The sequence below is a fragment of the Stegodyphus dumicola genome, chromosome 4 (genome assembly GCF_044657685.1).
Source record: "Stegodyphus dumicola isolate Sdum_Otavi_A_Nest chromosome 4, ASM4465768v1".
NCBI lineage: Eukaryota > Metazoa > Arthropoda > Arachnida > Araneae > Eresidae > Stegodyphus > Stegodyphus dumicola.
In genome coordinates, this window is record NC_140771.1 from 129,397,520 (window position 1) to 129,419,780 (window position 22,261).

At 31.9% G+C, this 22,261-nt stretch overlaps 3 protein-coding genes across 4 annotated transcripts in view; 1 reads left to right on the top strand and 2 right to left on the bottom strand.

Annotated features, from left to right (window-relative positions):
* The window catches only part of Dph5 (diphthine methyl ester synthase), a 73,224-nt gene extending 71,490 nt beyond the window's left edge, over positions 1-1,734 (bottom strand). The window contains exon 1 of one of the 2 annotated variants that reach the window (XM_085815432.1): positions 1,297-1,734. Coding sequence is in view for 1 of the 2 variants with exons in the window: in XM_085815431.1 (XP_085671557.1) it covers positions 737-871 (135 nt within the window). In the remaining variant the exon portion in view is untranslated. Of the gene's footprint in view, positions 1-736; positions 1,002-1,296 lie in introns of those variants that run through there. The other variant, XM_085815431.1, reaches the window with a different exon arrangement.
* Positions 1,735-2,195: 461 nt separating this feature from the next.
* LOC146997680 (UPF0729 protein C18orf32 homolog) lies at positions 2,196-20,011 on the top strand. Its single transcript, XM_085815433.1, has 2 exons — positions 2,196-2,536; positions 19,773-20,011. Exons 1-2 carry the CDS (start codon positions 2,351-2,353, stop codon positions 19,821-19,823), a joined length of 237 nt encoding a protein of 78 aa, XP_085671559.1. The 5' UTR covers positions 2,196-2,350; the 3' UTR covers positions 19,824-20,011.
* The window catches only part of RIOK2 (RIO kinase 2), a 108,681-nt gene continuing 106,419 nt past the window's right edge, over positions 20,000-22,261 (bottom strand). Inside the window, exon 10 of the mRNA XM_085815430.1 lies at positions 20,000-20,536. Within this exon, the coding sequence (XP_085671556.1) occupies positions 20,054-20,536 (483 nt within the window). The 3' untranslated portion in view covers positions 20,000-20,053. The remainder of the gene's footprint in view (positions 20,537-22,261) is intronic.

Genomic DNA, 22,261 nt, shown 5'->3' on the forward strand with positions numbered 1-22,261 from the left:
TTTTTACTACCATATGCTTAATATATTGTTTTGTCTGCTAACTTGAATTTACATGCACTAAAAATCGCGTTTACGGCTCGGCTCATCGTCGATGAACCGCGAGCTTGGTGAGTAAAAATGCAACGCTGCCAACAGGTTCTCTGCGGATGAAAACCCCAGAAAACTACTTAAGATGCACATGGATGGCTTAAACAATTCATTTTTTATTATAATTTTACAAAGAAGACATTACTTTGAAAAATTGCCTTGCAAAGAAAAAAAGCACTACTATTATATTCTATGTTTCAGACAGCGGCTCTAGTGTAGAATCGGGTGCCCTTTCCATTAGCGACATTTTTTTTTTTTTTTTTAAATTTTGGCGATGAAACCTCACTTCTGGTTACCATGATAGTTTTAACTTTTTTAGCTTCCTGATTTTATTTAAATGAAAATAGATTGATGTGTACATGGTCAAATTTAAGGCAGTGCGCAATGCCTAGTTTGTGCAATTCTAGGATTTTTTTTAAGTGAAAATAGATCGATGTGTACATGGACATAGTTTGTGCAATGCTTTGACTTCTTATTTTGGTTTTGTGTAGCGGCCATCTTGAAATTGTGCCTTCCTGGCTCCGATCTTGGCGTCAAAAAAGAATCACCAACAAACAAGGGGCACCCAATAGTAAACTTTTACCCAGGCAGCATTAAGAAACGCAAGAAGACACCGGAAAAATTCTAAAATATGCAAGTTTATACGCACCAGTTTTTCTTTCCCAACCGTAAGGATGGATGTATAAGCCTCTAAATAAACCCTTTCTGCTTTGCGCACTATTTCCAGTCCCTTCACTGTAATATCTTTCGCGTCCCCTAATCCTAAACCTATTAAATAAAACATTATTCTGAAGATAATATATGGAACTAATATATTAATGGTCGTGTAATACAATAAATATTAAACGCACGCAAAGACATAAATTTTATGACAACATATTCGCGCGTAGCACCACAATTACGTTGCCAATATAGAAACATGCTTTTCTACAACACGTTTATTTTCGCACATTAATTAATTTCAATTTTAATTCTGAGATTAAAATTTTTGTGTGAATGTTTTAATTCTGAGATTAAAATTTGATTTATGCGTGCTGAAATAGCTTAATAACACCATATTCATTAAGCTATTTAATTTGAATTTAAAAAGATTAAGGACTATATGCAGAAGTCACCTAATATATTTTGCTTATTTATAATCAGGGAGTATAATACTCAGTGTTTATAATTGAACTAGAAGAACAAAATAAGGAAAAGTTCATTACAAACCTTGCTTTTTATGGAACTCCAATTTTATACGTATTATCATGTTATTATAATTATGGCAAGTGAGATCTTAAATCTCCTGTGATCTCCTTAATCCTACTTCGCCGCATTTAATATTCGTTCGCCTTATATTATGGATGTGTGTCCTATGTTTACTTAAAGAATTTCTTGTACAAAATTGTTTTGTACAATACATACACGAAAATAGTGCCACTTTATTATTAAAAATGGTATATTCTTTGTGCATACGTTTCTCATGTGCTTTCAAATATCTTTTCGCATAAAAGGACGCACTGCAAAATTTGTATTTAAATATATCCATTTCGATACTAAAAGAAAGCAAGCGATATTAAAGCGAAGTGCAAGTTCTTTGATTTAAACCAAAGAACGTGTATGTGCATACATATTTTTTGATTTAAACCAGGGTTTCTTAAACTTTTTCCATTCACGACCACTTTTTATAACTGATTTTTCGCGATCCTCCAGGACCCCATAGTATTTACAAACATTTTATGGGAAGTATTGCGCAAATCTGACACACGCGTGAGTGACACGGTTAATTTTTTACTGTAATATATTATTGCAGCTTTAGGTCAATAACTTTAATTTCTAATTTTAAAACATAGAACAATGTGAATATTTTAAATAAGCAACAGACGAAATGACAGCGTAACGTGCAAAGCAAGAAAAATGAACATTTACATTATAAAAAGAATGCGTCTAAACGTTTACGTTGTTTTCTTTGTCTGTGTTTTCTTATCTTTATCTATTTTCAGATATATTGTTTAAAAATAGTTGGTAATTATAAAATTATTATAATAAGTTAAAGAAATTTCAAAACTGCTAAAAGTTTTGGCGACCCACGGTTTAAGAAACCGCTAACAATTGGCGAGAAACACAATTGATGAAGTGAAGATAAGCATTGAGTCTCTTGTTTTGGCGAAGAATATGTATTCTTTTTGCATAACCAAAGCTGCTTGAATGTCTTTAAGCTGTCGTTAAACATTCGAGTGGAAAGTCCAGCAGCAGCATACTTTAGAAATCTTTACCTGGAAATATGGTTTGCATTCCATGTATAGTAGCTCCTGTATTGCTTTTTATATGGTATAGATTTATACAGCCTGTAGTTTTGAAAATATGGAATCCTTGGGCTCCTAAAAAGTGTGTAGAGGGTCCGTCAGATGCATCACGTGGAGCTGAAGATGAAGCAAAAAGTTTTTGTCCTTTTACAAAAAAATCTGAGGCAAGTCGCTGATTTAATCAATGTTTTTATTATATATTTATGTAAAGTTTTTGTATGTGATGGTTTGTATGTGAGTTACATAACTAATTAAAATGAAACGATGCGATTGTTTGTTTTGCTTTATAGTTTCAAATGAGAAAATTTTACGTAATACAATATTATTAATTTAAAGTTTACTTTATGACATTTTCCTGGTATTCCATATTTAAAGTAATTTAGCTGCGTTTCTCTGATCGGCGTTCTAATAAGACTAATAATAAGCATTACCCTGTTTTTAAAAGCAGATGTTTAATTTTGAAATTTAATTTCCGAAAATTCATTTATCTTTTTTAAAATTCATATAGCTATCAGTCTAGCTTAATTAGTTAATGGGAAACATATACCATATTTCATTGTGCATATTTTTATTTTTAGCACCAGGTTCTGAGACTTAAGAAAATATTTCCATAATTTTTCCTTTCTTCAGTGCTTTCAGAGAATGAGTTTTTCTAAATTCTAAAATAGATTTCACCATATAGTGATTGTCTTTGTCTTATTAACATACCCTCTGAAATTATCCGTGAAGGTCACTCTGAATCTTTCCCCTTTTAACTATTGAACTTTATGCCAGCCTAATATGAGAACCAGCCACCACAGTTTACTAAACATGAACCGACATTCAGTTTGCGATTTCTTTGAGTCAGCTGCATGTTTACCTTCTCTAATCATTTATGGATGATGTGAGGGTTTATGAGTGTCAGAGACAAGAATAAGAAGGGGTGAGATTCAAGTTACAGGGAAACAGAAATGAAGATGTCTTATAAGGTATTGGAATGCTAATATTAGCATGTATTCTTATTGGAATGTAGGTTTCCTTTGTTATGTTTTTACTTCAATCAAAATTAAATTATTCTTATAATTTTTCCCTTTCAATTTTCAAATGGTGAAATCAGTAAAAAAGAAGGGAAAAATATGCAAGGAAATATGGTACTGAGATTTATCTTAGAGCTTATAATTTTGTTTCCTTTGCAGGTTATGATAATTTAAGAAAGAAATTTCAGGGAAAGTGCAGAATTGCCCACTGCTTGGCACGTTTTTAAGAATTGCATATACTTGGTATCCATGTACACATCGACCTATTTTCACTTAAAAAAAAATCATCCCAGAATTGCACAAAAATGGCAATGCACACTCCCTTGACTTTATCCATGTACACATCGACTTATTTTCACTTAGAAAGTCAAAGAAAATTGACAAAAATCCAATTCTTCTTACTCTTGTAAAAAGCGCCAAACAAATAAGTGGGTGATTCTGCTTTTTAGCTGAAATTTCTTTATATAAAATGATTTGTTAAAATTTCCTTTGTAAAAACTAATTTCACAATAGCATTTGTTTAAATATTCTGAATATTGTAAATAAATATCTGTTGTATATTTCACTGAGCGTAATGCTGATGAAAATCAAGTAAAATAAGATAGGGACAGATAATGGCTACTAAAAGCAATCCTTGTCTTTGCAGCCAGAATATTTATTTTACATTCGCCTTCAAGTTCTTCCCATGAATAAATCACTACTGCATATGCCAGTTCTAAAGCATCATGAAACGTGTGTAATTGCATCTTCTCTGCATGGATATGCCTAGAAATTTCAATAGACTCAACACCTGGAAATTCCATCTCAATCTGTTTTCCTGCAACACCATTAGGAAATAGATCATCTCACTTGGTATCAGAAATCTAAATTTCAGACACATGATCTTCACTCCTCTCATAGCTGGTGATAGTAAATCAAGAGGGCTAAAATGTTTGTTGACTCTGATAACATTTTGCATTTTGTGAACTTTTAAATACAATATCATCCAACACTGAGATCATCAAGCATTAGTTCCAGATCAGCCAAAACCTATTGCATGATTCAACAAATATTGGCTTAAAGACATCTGATTCACAATTTCCTTAACTTGATGATATTGTTAAAGATGGCATTAGAAGTTTACCTATTTGATTACTGAGCTCTGCCCTTCTAGATATGTGAATATGTGGAAATTGAGGATTAATTCAATCTTCTTTATTTTTAAAATTCAAATTGCAGTATATTAGAAATATTCAATGGAACTATCAAGTTCCTGCATTTTAAGCTCTGTAATTGGATCTAGGTTTTTATCCTGCCTTAACTATATACCGTCAAAAGTCTTTAATCCAGACTCATCAGGACTTCAGTGATTCCGGATTATCGGCTTTTCCGGATTATAGATCATCAGTTTAAATCTGGTAAGATGCCATGCAGAAATTATAAAATTTAAAATATGAAACCATAATTTATGAAATAAAGAGCAATTATGATCTAAAGGGTATCAAAATTTACAAAAAAAAAGCTTAATATTTATTTCTTTACTGTATTAAACATTTCTTTCAACACACACATGCCTAAAGCATACATTATGCATAGTCAAAATTAGAAAATTGCAACTAGAAAACTATTTGATGTGTATTCGTGATATTTATAATGACGAGGAATTTGATTTAAATCATATCAGAGATGGAGTACATTGAGATGAAATATGTACTACATTTAGTAAGGAATTGTAAGCCGAATAAAATAAAAACATCTGCCTTGAAGATAAGGATAGTGCTGACAGATCAACTTCCAGTTCATTGTGCGCCGAGATGTCCCCCCCCCCTCCTCGCTGAGCAGCGTGAAATTGATAAACAGGTTTCGGAGTGGTTAGAAAAACAAAGGATATGCATTTATCCATTTTTTGCAGCAATTCCACTTTTTGTTGATGGACATCGAAACATGCTTTCGCTTTGTAGATCCTTTGGCAGCTCTAGAATCGGAAATTCTTTTTGACATAATCGAAAGTTCAAGCTTACTTTTATAAAATGCCTCTAACAGTCTGCAAAAAATAATAAGCCGGATCGAATTAGAAGATTAAGGAACAACACAATCTGCAACATTAACTGAATTAGATAATTTTAGCCTAGCTTATACTGTCCGTTATACATTAAACACGCATGCGTAAACGTATTATGCGAAATAAGTTTGTATCTTTGAGGTCCAGATTATAGATCATTCTGCATTAAAGACTTTTGACTGTATAAGTAAAATAAAAAATATGTAAATCAGCTTTATATCTCTTTTTTTAACTTGGGTAGTTCTTCTTTATTATAAATAATAATCATAATATTTCTGGACTGCATCATTTCCTGATCAATCTATCTTACATGGCTTATGTAATGCTATGATATACACTGAAGTGACAAAAGTCACGGGATACCTCCTAATATTTTGTCGGTTCTCCTTTTGCCCGGTGAAGTACAGCAACTCGATGTGGCATGGACTCAACAAGTCGTTGGAAGTGCCCTGCAGGAATATTGAGCCATGCTGCCTCTATAGACGTCCATAATTGTGAAAGTGTTGACGGTGCAGAGTTTTGGGCACGAACTGACCTCTCGATGATGTCCCATAAATGTTTGATGGGATTCATGTCGGGCTATCTAGGTGGCCAGATCATTTGCTGGAATTGTCCAGAATGTTCTTCTAACCAATCGTGAACAATTGTGGCCCGGTGACATGGCGCATTGTCATCCATAAAAATCCCATCGTTGTTTGAGTACATGAAGTCCATGAATGGCTGTAAGTGATCTCCAAGTAGCTGAAGGTATCTATTTCCAGTCAATGATCGGTTCAGTTGCACCAGAGGACCGAGTCCATGCCATGTAAAAACAGCCCATACCATTATGGAACCACCACCAGCTTGAACAGTGCCTTGTTGACAACTTGGGTCCATGACTTTGTGGGGTCTGCGCCACACTCGAACCCTACCATCAGCTCTTACCAACTGAAATCGTGACTCATCTGACCAAGCCACGGTTTTCCATTCGTTTAGGCACCAACTGATATGCTCACAAGCCCATTGGAGTCGCTGCAGGCGATGTCGTGCTGTCGGTAAAGGCACTCGAGTCGGTCTTCTGCTGGCATAGCCCAAGGAAGACAAATTTCACCGCACTGTCCTATCGGACACGTCCCTTGTACGTCCCACATTGATTTCTGCGGTTATTTGACACAGTGTTGCTTGTTTGTGAACATTGACAATTCTACGCAGACGACGCTGGTCTCGGTCGTTAAGTGCAGGTGGTTGGCCACTGCGCTGTCCATGGTGGGATGTTATGCCTGAAATTAGATACTCTCGGCACACTCTTGACACTGTGGATCTCGGAATGTTGAATTCCCTAACGATATCCGAAATGGAATGACTCATGCGTCTAGCTCCAACTACCATTCCGCGTTCAAAGTCTGTTAATTCTTGTTGTGCGGCCATAATCACTTCAAAGCCTCTTCACATGAATAACTTGAACACAAATAAAAGCCCTGCCAAAGCACTTCATTTATACATTTTCTACGCTATACTACTGCTATCTGTATATTTGCATATTGCTATCCCATGACTTTTGTCACTTCAGTGTATATGATTCAGAACCTGAATTCCAAATTTTGAAAGATAGTCTAGCCCATTGCTGAACTGGCTGTGCTGGGTCAAACGATACATCGTTACTTTGTTGGCAAACAAGATCCCATCTTACCTTTGTGATTTTTTTCTACGGGATTTTGTTAGTCTCCATTTCCCCTGGATAGCAACTGAAGTAACAGATAACTGAAGGGCTTAAATCATCAACAAAGGATATTCTATCATGAGTGTGGCAGGAACTGGAATATTTGCTATGTCACAGAGGGCCACACATAGAACATCTATAGAAACTTGGATAACTGTAGTTTTACTGTAAATTTCACTTATCAAAATAATTATAGCATTTGCAGGTGTGTTTTCTTTTTTGTCCCATTCAATATGAAATATTCTATATGTATAGATGATGTGATTGGAAGTCGATAGACAATCAATGAAGCCTTAAAATCAGTTCAACAAAAGAGCAATATTGCACAGTATAAAGTGAACATGAAAATGAAATATTTTGTGTGTTATAAGTATCGCAAAAATTTACTACTTCTTTTCTTATTGATTACAAGCTAAAAATGGTAACATTTTGGAGAGGGAATGGGGAAGAAATATTGAACTGATGATATCACATGAACAACAATATAATCAAAATGGTCTGAAAACCAAATATGTTGTACGTTAAAAATTGTGCTATTAAATTTGCCAATTTTGATGCCTAATCTTTCAATTTTGTCTGCAGTTGCATAGTGTAAAAAACAAAGCATTTTTTTGCTATTGCATGCAATAATTTATTTTGAATTTTTATTGAATGAATTCAAAAGAGAAAATTTGCTTTTATCTTCCTGAACTTCAGTCTAAATTAAATTACATGTAAACTGCACAATTTCAGAAATGACACTTTATTTCTACCATATAAGATATAGCAAACTGCATCAGGGTATCGTGAGATTTTTAAGCATAGTGTATTCTCAGCTGGCAAGTTTCACCCATAAAGGAGAAAACTCGTGGGAAGAAACTGATTTTTTCATTACTTCATACTATTATATTATTATACTTTATTATATAAAATATAAATATATACAGTACAAAGTCTAAGATTTGGACTCGCAGTGACATCGGCAGTTCCGGATTTGGTATTTTTCCGAATATCAGATTGTCAATTTAAAACTAGTAAGATGGCATATGAAAATTATAAAATTAAAAAATTAAAAATATGAAACAATGAAGCGTATATGATCTATAGGGTAACAAAATTTACAATAAAAAGGGCCTAATATTTATTTTCTGTACTTTGTTAAACATTTCTTTCAATGTTAGTTGTTTAAGTTTCTTTTTTGTGCTAATATTTTCTTTTGAATTCTGTAGACAGACATAATTTCTTATTCCGTTACAAAGTTCCATTGTTCAAGTTTTGTAATTGCTTTTTCATTTTCAATAAGCTCTCTGTCACTTTCTTCACTATCAGCAGGAGTCTTTTTTTGGATCTAGAACCATACTACAGATTTTGCCATCCGTTAACTGATTGATGATTGGGGCATTGTCATCGCAATGAAAATCTTCTGTTATGTCATTTTAATTTATTACCGCTTCTCCACATTTCTTTACAAAATTCATTAAATGGAAAAGTTTACCTTTGGTTTATGATATCCGAAAACCTTCACATTCACGGCTTTCAAATTCATCATCCTCACCGTGGAATATGGTAGCTGGCTAAATTATGCCAAACATTTTTTTAGTATCTGGAGACATAGCTTCTCAGGATCTTGCAATGCTCACAAATTTGACTTTATATTTGCATTTCACTTTGCTCACTATTTCGATAGCCATCAGCTGAATGGAAAAGATAATACAGATACATTATCTTTCACTAAAACTTTAAGTGAAGTATGAGCCAAACAGTTGTTTACAGTGAGGGCAATTTTTTGCATTATCAGGTAAACCAAATGAATTCTGCCGAGCTTCGGGTATGAAATGATTTTCAAACCAATCATTCATTAACACTTGTGTCATCCGTACTCTTTTATTTGCTTGATGTATAATGGGGAAAATCTTTACTACTTTAAATGTTTGAGGTTGTGTTTTTTTTTTTTTTTTTCGATTACAAAAAGTTTACACTTGTGTGTTCCTGCAGCATTTGTACATGCTAAAATTGTTAGTCTCGCTTTTGAATGTTTGACACCAGTTGGAGCCTTTTTTTCATAGAGGTTGCCAAGGTATTTTGTGGCACGTATTGCCAGAAAAGACGGATTTCATCAGTGTTGTAAATTTGTTCTGGAGATGACTTTTTATTATTAATGAGTTTAATGAATTCATTTGCAAATAGTTCAGCAGCTTCAGTATCAGCTAAAGCTTTTTCTTAAATTTCTTGCTTTCCTGAAATTCTTAATTGCCTAATGCCATGGCAATTTTTTAATTTGGTTAACCAACCTGCCGAATATGTACACTCAATTATTAAGTTCATTTCTTCGTGAAATATTTTAGTTTGAGCCATTAGCATTGAACCCATCAATGGCACGCCCTTGCTGTGATGCTGTCTGATCCATTCACTCATCATTTTGTCATGATCACTTTTAGCTTAATAATTTTTTTGTTATTCATTGAGAGTAGGGTGTGGAATCCATAAAAAAATCCAAAAAAGTTCCTTTTTATGCTTTGTCTTATGCAGTTGACTTCACAATGCCATACTTCTTGCATAATTTTGAGTTGGATATACCTTTTTCCATTTTTTTTTTTTTTTTTTTTTTTTTTTTTTTTTTTTGTTTTTGTTTTTGTTTTGTTTGATGGACAGACTTTAATTTTCATAAAATTTCTGTTATAAAAACAGTCTGCAAAAAATAAGCTGGATCAAATCAGAAAGTTAAGGAACAATGCATTCTTCTATGTTAACTGAAATTCCTTGGGAATCAGTATAATTTGGGAATCGGTGTAATTTTAGCCCAGCATAATAGTGACAGCTATACATTATTGGCTATGTATCATGAGATTGGCAATGAAAGACAAATTGTTCTGCTAAATTTTGTCTTGCTTCTATCGTACACTGAGACAATTAAGCCTGAATTGTATTAATTTAGTTATTTATTATACTTATTGTCTATTTCTCACACATCCTTATGGCTTATCTGAGTCCTGATTAATTAAATCCCACATATGCCTAAGTCTTATCGAGGGCTGGTGCTAGGTATGTTACCATCAGATGCAGCCTCTCCGGGTCTTTAATTCTGCTACCAAGTGCCTCCTTATGTTCTAAATTTTGAATCACAGTGCTTTCCCTGAATTCTAAAAAAATTTTTCATTCCTCAATTTTATTGCTCGATACTTTTCTAGATTCCAAAAATTTTGTCTTCCCTAAATTCTGCCGCTCTGTGTGGCCATATGAGCTCTGGTGCTGGTTCTGTGAGAAAAACAAATCAGTTAATCTTAATTCAAATAGCCCTAAATGTAATCTTTCGGCCTATGAGTATCATTAAAAAAATATATTTTTAGTATATGGAAAGAGATTTTTGTAAAATTTTTCCTTGACAAGATTTTATAGCACATTTAACTTAAATCTGGTGTTCCCTAAAGTTATTTCGTTTTTGCTTTATTAGTATGAATGATTTCTGACTTGATGTAAGAGCATATGGTTGCTCGCTCTTAGCTAAGTTACATAGGTAACTAACTATAAGCACATGCATGTGCTAGTATTCAATAATGTTGTTTTTGTTAAAATAAATTTGTTATTGTTAATATTACAGTCCACTTACTGAAGTTAAGTATCATTAAATAAGTTCGAGCTATCTTCGGCAAGAACAGTTTGGTCTCACGTTAGCCGGAGAAAAATATGGCTACTAATATTATTTCATTGAATCGCCGACGCGGCGTAGTGAAAACGAAACTCGGAGCTTTGATAAAATTCATTGATGAGTATAAAATGGAGGAGAATAAACTCAACCATGATGTTATTATGAAGACTAAATTTGATTCTTTGTTGGAATTAAAATCTCAGGTTAAACAACTCATAGTGGAATACACCAATTTGCCAGAGGAAATTGACTTGAAGGATAATCTAAGCATTACACAAGAATTGGAAGAAAGCATCGAAGAGTTCGAAGTAAGATTTAGAATTTTTCTTTCTAATTGTGAAACAAATAATAAAGATAAATTTGAAACCAAAACTGTTTCTAAATCAAATTTTAAACTGCCTGATTTACCTTTTCCTCAATTTTATGGTAAATATGAAGATTTTTAAAATTTTAAAGTGCAATTTATGTCTATGATTGGTAATAATAATAATTTAAATGATACTGAGAAACTGTTTTATTTGAAAGCATCACTTAAAGGTGAAGAAAAATGTTAGAATCATGTCAGGATACATTTGAGTCGCTATTTTCTGCACTTGAAAGCAGATATGAAAACAAAAGAGCAGTAGTTGATGCCTTTATCAATAATTTGTTGAACTTTGAAAAAATAAATGACTCACCTTCTCGGTTGATATCACTGGTAAATAATGTTAAAAGATGTTTGAGATCTTTAAGTGTATTAGAATTTGATAGAAATAATTTATCTGATGTTTTGATATTAAATATTTTATTGCATAAATTAGATAGAGAATCTAGAAAAGCATTTGAACTAAAGGTAAAATCAAATGAAATTCCCAAATTTGATGAATTTTTAGAATTTCTCAAAGAAAGAATTCACATTCTTGAAGAAATAAACAAAGTTAGTTTTCCTAAGCAGAGCTATGCTACTAAAGTATCAAATCAATTAAGTCGCTCTAGAAATTCAAAATCCTTGGTAACTAAAACAAACCCTTTTCGAAAGTGTATTATGTGTAAAAGAACCACACCCAATATATCATTGTTCGAAATTTAAGAGTATTTCTGTTTCTGAGCGGTATGATTTTGTTAAAGAATATAAATTATGCATTAAATGCCTTTCTCCATCACACGTATTATCACAGTGTAAGGCTAAATTTAGCTGTTATGTCTGTAAGAAAGACGCACATCATTGCACATCATTCGCTGTTACATAAAATTGACGAAAAACAAAATGAATCATCGAAAGAAAAAGAATTGACCTTGAACCTTTCGTCAGTGAATGGGAAAGAGGGCTGTCCCTCTCCCCCCCCACAACTTTGATGGCAGCTGCAAATAAATCTAAATTTGTGTTAATAAATACAGCGTTTGTTTATTTTCGTGATGTTTACGATGAACGAATTCCTTTTAGAGCCGTGCTTGATTCAGCTTCGACTTCTAATTTTTGTACTGTAGGTGTTATGAACTCATTAGGAATAAAAAAAGAAGGAGCATTTATTCCAGTTAGTGGAATAGGCAACACTACTTTGAATGTTAAATCGCAAATAAAGACGCGTTTATCGAACTTAGAAAAGGAAAATGAATGGGAAATAGAGTTATTAGTTGTTCCCAAAATAACTGACATGACACCATCGAAATCTATTGATATTTCGAAATTAAATATTCCGAAAGGAATAAAGTTAGCTGATGATGAATTTTTCAAGGCAAAAAAGGTAGATTTATTATTAGGTGCGGAATTATTTTTTGAATTTTTAAAAACAGATAAAATACGTTTAGAAGATAATGAGTTACTTCTTCAAAACAGCTGCTTCGGCTTTTTAGTTTCTGGAAGCGTTAGAATTCCACATGTAAAAAATTATGACTTAAATTATTGTTTTTTGTCAACAGAGATTAATTCGTTAAATAACTTAGTAAAGTCATTCTGGGAAGTTGAAGAAGTAAATGAAACTAAATCTACAGTTAATTCTGAATTAAATTATTGCAACGAACTTTTTAAAAACTCATTTTACCGGCATGCGGATGGAAGATATGTGGTTAAAATGCCGTTCAAGCCAGATATTGGTGAAAACATACAATTAGGGGATTCAAAGGAAATCGCTGAAAAAAAGATTGAATCAATTGTGGAAACGTTTGTCGAGTGATTCTGTAATGAAAGAACTTTATGATTCATTTTTAAGGGAATATGAATCATTAAATCATATGGAGAGGATGGAAGACTATTCTGAAACTAAAGGAGGATATTTTCTTCCTCATCATGACGTGCTGAAACCTGATAGTAAAACAACAAAGTTACGCGTTGTGTTCGACGCGAGTGCCAAAACTACTAACGGTTGTTCATTGAACGACATATTATGTAAAGGTGGAATGATTCAAGAGGAACTTTTCTCCATCATGATACGGTTTAGAAAGCATATTTATGCATTTACTGCCGATATTGAGAAGATGTTTCGACAAATTGAAATATTGCCATCGCAGACCAAATATCAGAAAATACTTTGGAAGGAAGATGAAGATAAGCCTATAGAAATATACAGACTCAAAACGGTAACTTATGGCACAGCATGCGCTCCATATTTGGCACAAAGGACTCTTCAACAGTTAGCGAAGGATGAAGAAAAGGATTTTCCTGTAGCATCGAAAGTGGTCTTGGAAGATTTCTGTGTAGACAACTGTCTTACTGGACCTTTGAATTTGAAGGAATGCATTCAGCTCCAGAAAGATTTGACAGAATTGCTCCAAAGAGGAGGAATGAAGCTACACAAGTGATGTACTAGTTTTGATTCTCAGAACTCTGATTTACAGAATTTTTCATTTGATCGTAATAGTAATACAACTGTGAAGATGTTAGGTATGTTGTGGAATAATAAGAAGGATACATTGCAATATAAAGTTACTGTTAATGAAAAGCCTGATGTTACGAAAAGAGATGTTTTATCTCAAATAGTGAGATTATATGATCCTTTAGGCCTACTCGGTCCTATTATTAGCAAGGCAAAGATATTCATGCAAGCACTTTGGTTGCTTAAGTTAGACTGGGCGGAACAGTTACCACCATCTCTTGCCAATGAATGGAATGTGCTTATTAAAACTCTTCAGAGTATAGAAAATATACAAGTACCTCGTTGCATTTTAAAAGAGACCTTTTCAATGCTCATTTTACAGGGATTTGCTGATGCCTCCGAGAAGGCATTTGGGGCAGTGATATATCTTCAAAGCATTACAAGCCCTGGTGAATATTGTAGTAAACTTCTTTGCAGCAAATCTCGTGTAGCACCAATCAAGACGACGACTATTCCTAGATTAGAACTATCAGCATGTCTACTCCTGTCCAAACTTATGCAAAAGGTTTTAGAAGCTTTAAAACTCAAAATTGATGACGTTAAGCTCTGGTCAGATTCAAGCATTGCTTTAGCCTGGATCAATACATCACCACATCTTTTGAAAACCTTTGTGAGTAATAGAGTCTCACAAATTCAACAACTTACTTCTAAACTATCAGTGGGGACATGTGTCTTCAGAAATGAACCCAGCCGACATCATTTCCAGAGGATCAGATGCTACAACTCTTGGATCTAACAAGCTGTGGTGGAAAGGTCCTGATTTTTTAAACAAGGACAATTTTCAAGATAAAAATGGACTTAGTGATGAGCTTTATTCTTCAGAACTGAAACCAGTTACGACTTCCTTGTTGACTTTAAAAACTGATTCATTCTTTGATGACTTCCTAAAATAACTAATGATTTCTTGAAACTAATGCGAATTCTTAGTTTACTTTTCAGATTTATCTACAACTGTAGGAACACAAGTGAGAAACGAACAGGTAGTATTAGTATAGATGAAATGGAGCTGTCAAAGGATACACTCCTTAAATATATCCAAGGTAGGTATTTTGCAGAAGAAATTTCTTTGTTGCAGAAAGGTCTACAAATAACATCAAGGAATAAGTTAAAATATTTTGATCCCTTCTTAGATGAAAAAGGTCTGTTAAGGGTAGGTGGTAGGATAAAGAATTTTAATTTAAGTTATAGTCAAAGACATCTCATTATTTTGCCTGCCAAGAATAAGTTAACTGAACTTATATTTATTTATTTTCATGAAAAGGATTTTCATCATGGTCCACAATCACTATTAAATTCTATTAGACAAATTTATTGGCCCATTAATGGCAGGAATATAGCTAGTACGAACAGTAGGAAATTCAGTATTAACCTACAAAGAATTTTTGACAGTAACAGTTCAAGTAGAGGGAATCTTAAATTCTCGCCCTCTTACACCGTTAACTTCTAATATTGATGATTTAAATGTTTTGACCCATGGTCATTTCCTTATAGGTCGACTGATCAATTCAATAATTGAACCCAATTTAACAGAAGTAGATAATAACAGACTTAGTTTATGGCAAAAAATTACAAAAATGGTACAAAATATATGGAAGAACTGGACTAATAATTACTTAAGCACTTTGATTCAAAGAAATAAATGGATGATTGCTAAACAAAATATTAAAATAGGGGATGTGGTAGTGATTAAGGAAGAAAATCTTCCTACCTGCAAATGGTTGTTAGGGAGAATTGTAGATGTGTTTTATGGGAAGGACAACTTTGTGCGAGTTGTCTCTGTCAAAACCAAAAATGGTATTTATAAACGAGCAGTTACTAAAATTGCTGTACTGCCAATTGAAAAATAATGTACGAATTTTTATGTTTATTTGAAGGTTTGAATTGTAATCCATCATATTTGTTCTTTTCACAGTGTAATTATTTGTATTATAATTTGTGTATTAATTTACATTGTATCATTTTGTATTGTATGAACATTTATTACTTTTTTGAATTTTACTTATTGTATTGAAATTAATATTTCAATGCCGGGCGGGATGTTCGGTGTCTGAAAGAGTATTGCTTGGCAGCATTGTTTTACACCAAGCAGAGTTTGGCTTTAGTGTAACCCTAAAGTTATTTCGTTTTTGCTTTATTAGTATGAATGATTTCTGACTTGATGTAAGAGCATATGGTTGCTCGCTCTTAGCTAAGTTACATAGGTAACTATAAGCACATGCGTGTGCTAGTATTCAATAATGTTGTTTTTGTTAAAATAAATTTGTTATTGTTAATATTACAGTCCACTTACTGAAGTTAAGTATCATTAAATAAGTTCGAGCTATCTTCCGCAAGAACATCTGGAATCATTGTCAAGCCTAATGTCAACATAAAAAGGTTACCAAACTCTTTTTTATTAAATTTCTAATATAAGAAAATTGTGCATTGCTGCATGAGTCATCACTCAAGTTGTTATGTGTTGATAAACGTAAAATTATGATTTGTCAGGTTGGTGTTAGGGCTATAAAATATTAGTAGGCATAGAATCAGAATGCTTCAGCTTAAGATGTATGCCAAGTAGATACGCAGGTAGGTACGGAGCCAAATTATTGATCAAAAATTTATACTAAATTATTGTTTCTTCAATAATGAGGTATTTATTTAGTGCTGAAGTGAAATTAAGCATCAGAACTCTCCACGTTTTATTATGGGGAGAGGATCAAATGCACATGCGTAAAGCATACAAAGAAAAAAGGTTGGTGGTGGTTTTTAGGTCAGTATTTTAGATCATTCTGGATATTGGACGTCTGGATCTCAGACTTTGTAGTATTATATATATAATCATTTTATACTTTATAGAATATATAATTTATATTATGATCATTATACTTTATTTTATTCATATTTAACACAATATTTTGTCATTTTTGGTTGTATATTATATAGGGTTGGCAATGCATTACAGTCAAAAGTTGGTAATTCGGACACCCATAATCCGGATCTCAAACTACAAACTTTCTGCGCATGCGCGCAAGACCTTTACGGCTGCGAATATGCGTGTACGCATGCTCGTTTAATGTATAACCTAAGCTAAAATTATCTAATTCAGTTAATGTTGCAGATTGCTTAGTTCCTTAATCCTTGATTTGCGGGGGGGGGGACGACGCAGCGCACAATGGATTGGCAGTTGATCTGTCAGCACTATCCTTATCTTCAGCGCAGATGTTTTTATTTTATTTGGCTTATAATTCCTTACTAAATGTAGTATTTCATCTCGATGTACTCCATCTTTGATATGATTTAAATCAAATTCCTCGTCACTATAATTCGCTTCCGACAGTGAAGAAAGTGACACAGAGGTTATTGAAAATGAAAAAATTTCGATTGATAAATTAGTCGGTATTCTCGACGCAGCAATTATAGGACTTGAACAGCGGAACTTTGTAACTGAAGAAGAAAAATTAAAGAGAAAGTATTATCACATAAAACAAAGTAACTGAAGAAGAAAAATTAAAGAGAAAGTATTATCACATAAAACAAAGTAACTGAAGAAGAAAAAGAGAAAGTATTATCACATAAAACAAAGTAACTTAAACAACTTACATTGAAAGAAATGTTTAATAAAGAAAACAAATAAATATTAAGCTTTTTTTTTTTTTGTAAATTTTGATACCCTTTAGATCATAATTGTTTTTTACTTCATAAATTACAGTTTCATATTTTTAATTTTATAATTTCTGCATGCCATCTTACCAGATTTAAATTGATGATCTATAATCCGGAATCGCCGAAGTCCTGATGAGTCCGGATTAACAACTTTTGACTGTATTAGTTTTTGTGTGATTAAAAAAGGAAGCCAGATTTAACAGCTGCCAGCTGTCTTGGTTTTTCATTGCATCTTCTGGTAAATGATCTAATCCCTCAACTTTTAGACTTCATTAAAGAAAATATTTCTCAACAATAAATGAAAATCATTAAATTATTGAAACTTAAATTGTGCAAATTCCATTCTCCCATCCCTAGTGATTTTCCTTATTACATTTGATTTGATTTGATTTGTATTCTCTTAATATATTGCAGTCATTCGTAGAACAATTTATGAAGATTCAGGCAATGTTTAATTGTTTAATTTAACTTTGTGTTACATCAATAAATGGTCCATTGCTAAGTTTGCTCACGCAATTATGCACACACATATATAAATAATTTTTTTTGCACCATGCCTTAATAAACAAAAGCATTTCTTCATTACTCAGAATTTTTCTTAATGTAAGCTTATGAAAATTACAAAATGAAATTAGCCAAGAACATAAAATTTAGAATTTGGACTTTTGAAATGGCATCACCACATGGCATGAAAACTGCCTGGTTTTCCACATTTCAAGAACATGTCTTAATACAGTTTCTGCATTTCTTTTCTTCATCGAATACAGTTATGTTCAGTCTTGCTGAGTCATATATAAAAGTTTTTTTTTATACCTTGTGAAGCATAACTAATAATTTTAAATATTAAAATATTTGATATTTTGAAATAATGATGTATTTTCTTTTCTACATTAGAATATAATTTTAAATAATTTCCAATTTAATGATGTTATATCTGTTATGCTGATTTTTCTGAAGAATCTTATGTTTTAAAAATGTCACTTTCTCTTATCCCTCATAATTCTTATTTTTTTTTGGCTGTTTTTTACAGTGTACATGTATTCAGTAACAGTACATTAGATCTACTTAAGTGTCTGCATTTTAGTGCATTAGATCTATAGTGTTATGAAATTCCTCCCTTTTAATTGCAGAAGTATCTTTTGAATTTAAACAATATATATTAATCATTACCCTACAATGACAGTGTAAGTTCAGTATTTTTCCAGTGCTAGTCTTTTCCTAAAGGTATTTTTTTTTTAATGTGGACATTGTTTATAAATTATCCTGAACAATATTTTCATCAAAAATTTTTGGCAAATTTAGTCACGAAATGCTTTTTATATGCAGCTAGATTTATATTGATGCATACAGAAAGCCAGAACTGATGATTGTTATTTAACCTTTTGGCTGGTGTCCCACCTTTTTTATCTACCAGATGAAAGCTGCAAAGTTCCATTTAAAATACATACAGTTATGCCTTTTAGTTCTCTAAATGTATAAGAGATGGAACCACTAGTATTGATTCATGGAAATAATGTAAAATAAAAATTCTTTGCAGGTCTAATTTTGAAGCAGTTCTTATTTCTAATACAATTTAAATTGTCTGCACAACAATTTTTGGTGTTAGAATGAATATTTTTATATGAAAGTTTTCTTTTCTAATAAAATTATTATTTGAATTCATATATATTAATTAAGAATGGTTGAAATTAAAAGGTGGGACCAAATACGTCCAAATACATCACCGCACATGTAGGAATTGCTGTTACTAGATGGCAGCACCATTCAAATATTTTTAAATTCAAGTATCATTTTTGTTTTATATGTTGATAATGTAAATTTATATTTTTAATAAATTGCAATAATGTTAAAACTTGAAAAAAATATTTAGTATTTTTCCCAAAAGAAATGAAAATAGAACTCTGTAACATGAAATGTCATTGATTGCTGAATGGATATGTGAGTGTGATTCATCATAGAAAAATATCCTAAGCAGAGAAAAGAGAGGTGAAATGTAAATAAACGTCTAAATATCTTTCTTTTCAAACGTGTAGCAAATAAAGTACTGGTGCGAAAATCTTCTCTGTTTCAAATCTACTATGAAATCATTAAAAAATATCTAAAAAGTCGCACAGAAAGCAATTTTTTAAAAATTATGTATTTTTTTATTTTGCGAATATGATCAGTATTTTCTAGATAATTATTCAAAAACATTTTTTATATCTTGCATTTTCATTTGGTTGCTAAAACTAGCACTTTAGATAAGCATGTTAGGAGAACTTACGCTGAGGCAAAGATGCCATTTCACTGCTCTAGATGTGCGATGGGACAACTGGTATCCCACCACATTGTGAATTGCCTTAAAGGTTTATCTTCCTTTTTTTTTTTTTCTTGCATGAAATAACTTTGTTTTAGAGGCTAATTATGTATGTTTAAAGTTATTAAAAAAATTATGCATTGAACCTCAAAGAGTTAAAACAAGTTTTTAACTTTAATTACAAATTAATTGAATTAGTAGAAATTAATTACAGATTTTCTTTCAGATTTCAGATGACCAGTGTAAAAGGGAAGCACTCGAAAAGAAATCAGATTGATGTTTGAAGACAATCATCCCTTATGAAATGGATCAATTTTTTCATATTTATTGTTGAATCTTATTTATATTTTTTGTTGTTTTAGTGCTGTGGAATATAAATTATATTTCATGTAAATCATTCTATTATAATATTTGTTATATTAATTTAGAGGTATTTCAAAATAAAAATCACACTTTGATGCCAAATGTCGTTTATACTAAGTTTACATACATTTTATGCAAAATAATTTAAAAGTCATACATTGCACTTTGTTGAATAATATCCTTATTTTCTCTTCGCTTACGTGTTACAGCACTAGCTTCACCTTTAGCTATCATTTTCTTTTGTTGTTCCTTAAATTTCTGTTTTTTCTTCTCTTTTTGACGTTCTCTCTGTAATCGCTTTTTCATTTCTTCAAGTATTGCAGAACGAATTTCAGTTTTCTTAAGAGTTAATTCTTTTACAGAAGAGGTTTCTTCATCAGAATTCTGCATAGCACCTGTTAATTCAACAGTAAAATTTGTACACTCTGGACATTCATCAGAATGAATTTCTGGGATATTTTGAGAGTCATCTGATTGAAAATTCAGTATTTCTACAGAATTAACCAAGTATCTTTCCAATAGACCATTTGTTCCACTTTCTGATTTTAAGCCTTCCACATCACAGTCTTGTACAGAATTAGTATCTTCATTGTCAGAATTCGTATCTTTTGTAATTAAGTCTACAGCCTGAAAACACACAAGAAAAAACAAATTAAAACATAAAATACTGTTGAATTTTAACTAGATAGAAGCTAGTTAACATATGGTTATAACATATATAATAGAAGATTTTGGTCCCCTATGGTGGTTTTAAATGGGCTCAAGATGATGTTTAATATTGATATCTGTTTGTTTTAATAGAAAGCATTGCACATTTATTTTATGCGCAATTTTTAAAAGATGACTTCTGTAGGAGATGATCATCATGAGAAATATAGTTTGTCAACATTTGAACAATCTACACCTTTCTCATTTTTTATTAGCTTTTATGAAAGTGGTCTACAGCAGCGCCATAACAAGATACTTTTTCCTCTGAGACAAAAAGGAAAATGTATGCCCATATCAAAATAGCTATATTTATATTAAACAAAACTAAATGTATTAAATCAAAATATTATAATTCTTATAGTATTTTCTAATTGTAGCTTTATAAATTCAGAAAAATATAGCCAATTATTTATAACTTTCAAATGAAAATATTAAAATTTTTTTTGATAAATAAGAAATAACATTGAAATGCACATTGCATTAATTTCCAGATTTTCTTGCAGTTCTTCCTATCGTTTTATTAAGTTTGCTGAAGTTTATTTTCCCTAATAACTGACAAATTAAAAAAAAAAATTAAGTTCTTTTCGAATTTGTATGGCCAATTTGGCACCTCTTCTAGTGATTCACTTGAGGCAAGTGCCTCACTCTTGTCCTGGCTCTGGTCCACAGGTTATATTAGACACAGGGTTTGTACAGTCCTTAAGTTTTTTTGAATCTATTTTTGGTCCTTAATTTCAGCCAAAATCGTCAGAAGGTCCTTAATTTTTAATCATCTGAAATTTCTGTTTTTACGACTGCCATTTTGAGTGTGAATTAGCATTTTGGAGGAATATTTTTGGTAATTCTCTGACAAATATCGTTATTTTTTGAATGGGTTCATGGGTTTTAATTTGTTCCTATTTCTATAAAGGGTGGGATAGAGTTTCTGAGGAAGTGTGAAACATAAAGCATTCGAATTTATTTCATTTTTTCTAGTGAAAAGCTCTTAAACAACTTTTTGCTTTTGGGGATGTGAATTCTTTTATTAAATTGCTCTAAATTTAGTGACGTATCAACACTGGCAATTTTAAGATCAGTTTCTATAGAAAATATTTAATTCCAAGATCTGGGAATTTTTCGACGATTGTTTTTAAAACAATGTAACATTGATAAGTTTCATTATAATAATGGTAATATATTGTAATTACATTTAAGAAATAACATTAAAATAAAGGATTTTTATTTTTTGCTGTCGTATTATAAAGTTCCATTTTGGCCAATTTTTATACAATATTTTGAATCTGAAAAATAAGCAAGGTATAATGCTATAAAGCACAATTTACGAAACAATTCTTAGCAAAAGCAAAATAGCTATGTAATTAAAATTTTCTTTTTAGTTTTTTCCTGGTAAGAGTTTCGTCATGTAATTGTCTCAGAATATGCGTCAGTTTTCTCTATAAAATTAATTTTATACATTTTTTATCTGAATTTTTAAAAAATATTTCTGGCTTTTTGCTGTTACTGAATTGGCAGGGGTAATTTTTCTTTAGGATTTTAGACATTGCAGCTTGGAAAGTTTAGAAAGATTTGAAGGCAAGATTTATAGACTCACTATTCTGGAAGATTCCAGAAAAATGTAGCAAAGTGAAAAATGACTTCATGGTA

Excerpts from the sequence above, each read along its gene's own strand:
- LOC146997680 (XM_085815433.1), top strand. The coding sequence starts at position 2,351 with ATGGTTTGCATTCCATGTATAGTAGCTCCTGTATTGCTTTTTATATGG. Across the intron at positions 2,537-19,772 it reads CTTTTACAAAAAAATCTGAG|ATTTCAGATGACCAGTGTAA; the intron begins GCAAGTCGCTGA and ends ATTTTCTTTCAG.